Source organism: Apis dorsata, unplaced genomic scaffold (genome assembly GCF_000469605.1).
Source record: "Apis dorsata unplaced genomic scaffold, Apis dorsata 1.3 scaffold_270, whole genome shotgun sequence".
NCBI lineage: Eukaryota > Metazoa > Arthropoda > Insecta > Hymenoptera > Apidae > Apis > Apis dorsata.
The window spans coordinates 7175-14231 of record NW_006263548.1 but is presented as its reverse complement, the minus strand read 5'-3'; the positions used below and the strand labels follow the sequence as shown (position 1 = coordinate 14231).

The 7057-nt window shown below is 38.2% G+C and overlaps 1 protein-coding gene across 1 annotated transcript in view; it reads right to left on the bottom strand.

The window, feature by feature from the left end:
- LOC102681946 (RNA-binding protein 38-like) overlaps positions 1–7051 on the bottom strand; it is a 22591-nt gene extending 15540 nt beyond the window's left edge. Inside the window, 3 exon segments of the mRNA XM_006616741.2 lie at positions 1448–1574; positions 2660–3077; positions 6707–7051. Of these exon segments, the coding sequence (XP_006616804.2) occupies positions 1448–1574; positions 2660–2932 (400 nt within the window). The 5' untranslated portion in view covers positions 2933–3077; positions 6707–7051.
- Positions 7052–7057: the final 6 nt, after the last annotated feature.

Below are 7057 nucleotides of genomic sequence, written 5' to 3'. Positions count from 1 at the left end.
CGTGTATATATATATATATATATATATATATATATACACGCAAAGTGTTCGTTTTCCTCAAAGAATGGATCGAGAAAGAGAGAAAGAAAGAGAGGGAGAGAGATAGAAAAAATCGTTAAGAATCGTTAACCGATTCGAACTTGAACTTACTCGTTACAATGAAAGAGAGGTGTAACATGATTTGCATACGCTTGTACTTTGGTAATGACGTGCTTTCTATCGCGAGGAATACGACGCGTAAATGTATTCGAAATGAAGCGTGCATTGCTTCATGGCAATTATGAAAATCAAGAATATTAGACGCGAAAGCACGTGTGCATAAAATATACATCAAATAAATTGAGTAAATAAACGAGGAAATTTCTTTGAAATTTTTCCCAATCATTACAAATTAACGGCGTGAAAAAATATTATATATATATATAGGGGAGGGGAGGAAATAATCGGAGGAAAAGAGAGGTTCACAAACAACGTTCGTAAACAACGTTTGACGCAAATTCGTCGGCGTCAGCGAATAAATTAAGATGCGAGAAATAGTACGACTGCGAAAAGCGGAGGGGGGAAAAAAAATTTTTTTTTTTCAAAGTACATCGTGCGTGCACTCGATGCTCCCTCGCTCTCCTTCCCTTTACTCTTTCACGCGTATTATCGGGAATGGNGGAGGGGAGGGGAAGGCACGGGTCCTCGATTTGCAGAAACGGCGCTACACGCGAATAAAGGCCTGCTTGCCTGCCTGCCGTCTCCTTTTGCCCTTTCATCGATGTTCCAAATCTTCGGATTCGGAACGCGAATTTAAATAGTTGCGCAAGTCGAATCCGACACGCATCCGGGAAACAATGTCTCTTCTAATTTCTTTCTTTTTTTCTTTTTTTTCTTTTTTTTCTTTTTTCATCTTTCAGAGCTAAAAGGATGAATTTTTCCAAATTGTAACACGTCAAGATTAGGCTTAGCTTTGATAATAAGTTTCGCAGTTGGAACGCGCGCCATCTTCGCGTATATCACGTAGAATTATAACCGCGCGTCACAAAGAGAGGATATATATTATCCGCGACGAATGGGATACGCTGATTTGGCTGTGTTTCAACGGCGTAAAACCCGCGACAATGATGCGCAAAAATCGGCTGAAAGTTTAGAAATGACCATTCGTCCCGGAAATTAATCGATCTCTCGAAATAACATTTTTGGAATCGAGTCAATTTCGATGAGTATTCGGATCGAAAGGAATCGATATTAGAATCGTCACAAGGGAAAAGAAGGGAGGAGGGGAAGGAAAGACAAAAGTAAAACACTCCAAGCAAAAAAAAAAAAAAAAAAAGGAAACAAATCAAATAGCAATCATCGAATCTGTCTATCTAACTAAAAAAAAAAAAAAAAAAAAAAAAGAATTCGCAACAATTCATTCGAATAAGCGTTTCGCAAACTATCGTGTTTGAGCTTACGAACTTACTCGCTTGCAGATTACCCCTGGGCTTAGCTCCAAGAATCGCCAAGTTGACGTTTGCTTTGCGGCCGTCGATTATGGGGTTCGGGTCTTTGCACGCCCTCTCCGCCGCTGGCCTGTCTCCCATGATCACCTGCGTACAGATCCAATCGATTATTTATTCGTTTAATCCTTCTTCCGCCTCGCCTCGATCTTGCGCGTGTGCCTCTCCCTCTCCCTCTCCCTCTCTCTTTCTCCTTCTCCCTCTCCCTCTGCGCGCGTCCTAATCACGCTCGTATAAAAAAACGATGTACTTTTCAATATTACAGAGATAAGATTTGCAATCTCGTAATTTTTTTTTTTTCTTTTTTTTTTCTTTTTTCGTAAAAATTCCTTCTGGTCTGGAAATGGATGTTATTATCTCTGATATATTTAAGATGAATTTTGTTAGTGTAATCAACAACGGATAATGTTCCGAATTTTGTTCAAAACTTCCGGCGGAAGGTTTCGATTCCCTTATGACGTGATACGCGTTGTTTTAGTTTATCTTTACGTCTAGTTTTTGTTTATGATTTTAAAAATATTTACTTTTCTCGAATAACTCGATAATAATAACCGATCTGCAACTGGAGATTTATAATCGGTTTTATTTATTTATTTATTTTTTCTTTTTTTTTTTTTTGCGACGAGAATTTCGTTGCGATGTAGTAAGGACGTTGACACACGCGCGCATTTTGCATATTATCCTTTACATAAGTACGTGTGATAAAAAAGGAAACTGATAAGTATTATATATATATATATATATATGTTTTTAAAGAAGGGAAAGAAAAAAGAACATCATCATCTACCGGAAGTTTTAAGGAAACAGTTAAATCCTTTTGAATATAAGTGAACAAACTGGTTACATTATCCCAACGAATTATCTTTGCACGTTCAACACACGCGTATTTTAACATAAACTATTAAGAGCAACGGTTGAGAAAACCAGTTCTCAATAGCAAAATTTCTAACAAAATTTTTATCATCCCTTATTCCCTTCCGTTACGACAAACTCTGTGCCGTTAAAAATTACACGTGTACAACAACAAATACAAATAAATAAACTACTCATTCGAAGCTATCTCTCAAACAAAGCGAGCTCTCACAGCAACACGACTATCAATCAACGAAAAAAAAAAAAAAAACTAATCAGCAAAAAAATAAATAAATAAATAAAAAGTTAATAATCATACTTACGAAACCATAACCTCTACTTTTGCCGGTCTGCCTATCGGTAATGACCACTGCCTCCTCGATGTCCCCATACACGTTGAAATGTTCCCTGAGACTCTTGTCGGTGGTGTGATACGGTAAACCGCCGACGAAAAGTTTCGTCCAAGTGGTATCTTTCTGTTGAGGCGTAGTGCCTGCCAAAGCGCCAAGGCCCGAAACCAACTCGTCCGGCCCTGGCGCCCCAACGGCGCCCACCGCGCCTACGGCACTGAGGCCAGCAGCACCGGGCATCAACATCCTCCAAATTTTGGCGAGATCACCGCCGGACGGGAGGACGACCTGCTCAATTTTGACACCTTTCTCTGGTACTTTGGTCAACAGTTAATCACGTCACAGGCTTACCACCATTTAGACAAAAATGATGATTCTCGATTCGGGTTATCTGCAATCGATAATTTCACTCGTGTTTTCAATCGTGATTGGATTAATTTGTATAAAGTGTAACAGGACGTGTAAAATCGTAGGAAAAGATGAAATATTCCTAGGTACGATAGGAGCGAGGGAAGAGGGAAAGGTAGAGCGTTTAGAATTTAATACCTCATTGTACGACCCACCGACGAATCGCATCGCTTCGCACGGTCCTCGTAAAATGCGCAACAACGTACGCGCACGGCCACGTGCAGATCCGCGTCCACGAAAAAAAGATTTCGCTCGTAGGTATCCTACTAGGCGCGACGGTAAGAAAGAAGGACAAAAATAAACCGTTTCTCCCTCTCCCGGACCCGTTACTCCAAGTACTGTTCCGTACCCCTCGATTCCCTTGAATCGATGACTCCTTCGTGCATACGTATATACATATATATATATATATATATATAAAGGGAACAGATAAAAATTCCCTTTCTGCCCGGACCCCTGTGCAAACCGGGGAAAACCGGCAAGCCCCAAGCTGGGGAACGAGAACAGAAACAGGCAACCAAACTACTGGTGCGAATACACTGTGCCGAAAGAAGAGGGAAAGGTACCACGGGAAGGAAGAAGAAGAAGAAGTAGAAGAAGAAGAAAAGGGCAAGGAGAGAAGGGACCCTGACCTCCATTCAAGTCTCGGTAACGGACTGAAAAGGGAGCCAGTTTTACTTCTTGCGAGGATCGAAACTGCCTGCCAGAACCTAGGTATAGTAGGGTAGTATTTTCTCGTGGGCCTCTGCTTTCGTGTTTCTGCAATGCTGCAGGTAAAGAGAGAGAAAGAGAAAAAGAGAGAGAGAGAGAGAGAGAGAGAGAGAGGGGTTTACAGAAGGGGTCCTCCCGTTTTTTTCCCTCTTTCCTCCTTTCCACGCTCTTTCACTCCATCTTTCTCACACTCATATTGTGCACAGGCCCTGCAAAATGGCCCTACGTTCTTTTCCTATTCCTCCTCCCCGCTCCGGAACCCCCCCACCCCACCTGCCACTACCACTACCAAGCACCGCACTACCGTGACAGTGCACCGCTTCGCCCGAACGGGGCCCTTTCCTTGTCTCCCTTCCTCCTTCTTTCTCTCTCTTTTTCTTTTTCTCTCTGTCTCTCTTTCTTTCTCACACACACATACACATACTGTTTCTGTCCGATCCCCCAAAACGACGGCAGCTGCTGCAGAAAACCGGTGCAGCACGCCGTATAATCATATTGTTGTATTGCCATCGGGCTCCTCCTCCACCACCATCGTTCCTCTCTCTCTCTCTCTCTCTCTTTCTCTCTCTTTCTCCCCCTAATTCCCTCATCCTAGAGAACCAAACGCAACTACTACACTCGGGACGTTCGGTCGAGCATAAAAGGCCGCTTTTCTGAATTCAGCTACCGTGGAAGCAACGACCGTGTTACGTATATAGTTGATAAATACTATGCTTTCTGCGATTACCACGTTTTTTATTTTTTTATTTTTTTTTTTTTCCTAAAGTCGAACGTGTGTCGAACGTCGAATACGTAGTGTACGTCTCGAGACCAGCTGTGAGAATCTTTTTTGCATTGTTATATACGGATAAAGATAATTTATTTTTTTGTTATCAGTCGAAATTAATTAACTCGTAAATAGAGCACAAATATTTTTTTGCAACCGAGTAAATAATTCGTGTGTGTCTTTCGTTTTCCTTCTTTTTTTTATTTTTTTTTTTTTTTATATTATGATGTAATTACTAAGTTTTTTGCAATATTTTTATAAAAAAAAAAAAAATAACGAATGTTCGTGAAATGATCTCATTTGAAGAGAAGATATACTGGATATGGAATATCCGAGCTGCATTCAAAATTAGAAAGTTATTTAAAACGGGAACGTTTGTGCATTTGGTTCAGTGCACAAGAATCTTCACACAGACTCGAATAGAACGATTCTTAAAAGTTAAATTTGCAATTCGTGATTTCTATATGAATCGCTTGATATGTATCAAATAAAAAAGAGAATGCGTTTACTGGATATATTTGAAAGCTGCAGACAACATTATAAATATATTTTTCGCAAACTTTCCTTTTAATAGAAATCATGATCGCATTTTACTGCGCATCGAAAAAAAAAAAAAAAATAGTTGTAACCTTTCGAGTAATATCATCACGAACAGAATGACAATTATGCAGTATGTCTCATAAATCAACTGAAAATCGTGTCACGCGTAAATAAGTTCAATTTTTATAACGCTATACTTTTAATTAATAATTATTATTCTTTTTGTAAAGGAAGTATATCAGATTTCAACTTAATGATATAGTATAAATTAAAAACGAAAAAAAAAACTTTTAATTAAAACAAAATACATTAAAATAACATATAAATGAAAATTGAAAAGAAATAAATTCCATCATTTAAAATTATATGCAAAATTTTTGAATTGCAAATATCGAGAAAATTTCGTAGATAAATTATAGAAATTTAATAAGATGAAGAAAAATTTTCGCTATAGAATCGTGTTTCGATCATGGCGCAAACACTTGCGTATTCGACACTGGCCGTTTGCCACGCGCTCGACGAAACACACTAAAATATCTTCTCGGCCAAAGTCGCAAAGGCCAGAGATTTAGAAAACACGAGACGATCCCTGGTTTTGCTCATAGACCGTGAAAAATGATTTTTTAGAAAAAGAAACTTTTTTAAACACGTATCAAATAATATCATCGTTTATCAATTGATCAAATTTCTCTTACAACGTGAAATTACCGAACGAAATCTTAGCAACGCGCAAAATTAGAAATAGCGTTGAATTATTTACATCTCGTAACAGAGCACTTGTTGAAACATAATTGACAATGATCGTACGCTCCTGAAAAATGTATAAGCTTCTAATACTCGGAGCCATGCAAATTTAATTGTTACTATTCTTGAAATAATATATTCATCGAGATAGAAACGAAAAAAATAATGAAAAAAAAGAATTGTACATAATTCCTTGCTCGTTTATGCTAGATGACTGTAATCACCTGCATAAGTTTCCAGGCCTTCTGTTAAAGAGAAATCGTCGGAGCCGACGTCGAGGTTTATTAATAAACGTTGTGGTACACGTGCCCGTCGTCGTGTACCCCCTTTGTCGCGACGAGACCGCTGCAACGGGGGTGAAAGAGGAGCGACAGGAGGAGAATAAGCAGATCGTTTTACGAACACGCAAGATGGCCTCGTCGAAATATTTGGCCATCGAATAAACAATATTTTTTGAACATATTTTATCTCTTATATTATATCTCTTGGCACATTTTGTATACTTCGTTAAAATGACATTATAATAAGAAAATATCTAACATATATATTACAAAGATCGATCTATTCCTTAAAACACTAATATATATATATATATATAAGATAATCTTTTATATGCAACAATTGTTAGAAAAAAATAAGCAAACAATAACGAATAAACAATTGCGTCATAATATTTGCAAAAAGGCATTGAATAATTGTGCAATGTAATGCGAACTTAGCGACTACCTAATTATATCTCGTCGAAGCGCTAGAATATCGAATATATTAAAACGAACGATTAGGTAATAAAACAAAATATTCGTAAAATAATTCGTAATATACGAAACGAAAATGGAATTTCTAATACGCACCTCTAATTTTTCGAAGCACTGTCTTCTTCCGATGCACTGAACTTGTTTTTTTAATCCCAAACGCACCAATAAGAAAAGATTCACACCAACAATACGGATATCCTTCTAACAGTAAAAATAATTTAACGACGATGAAACCGAAATTACAAAATTTAACGGTTGCACACGTTCAACAGTCGTTCGCGTTACGAAGAAATTTTATTCATTAATACTAGATTGAAGTAGGTATTCCCTGAGATTTGATACGATTTACGAACGATAATTATTAACGCGAACACTGTTGATGACACGTACGTGGTAACGGACGGTGTCCTTTACAATTGGCGATATTTTCATACGCGCACACATCCG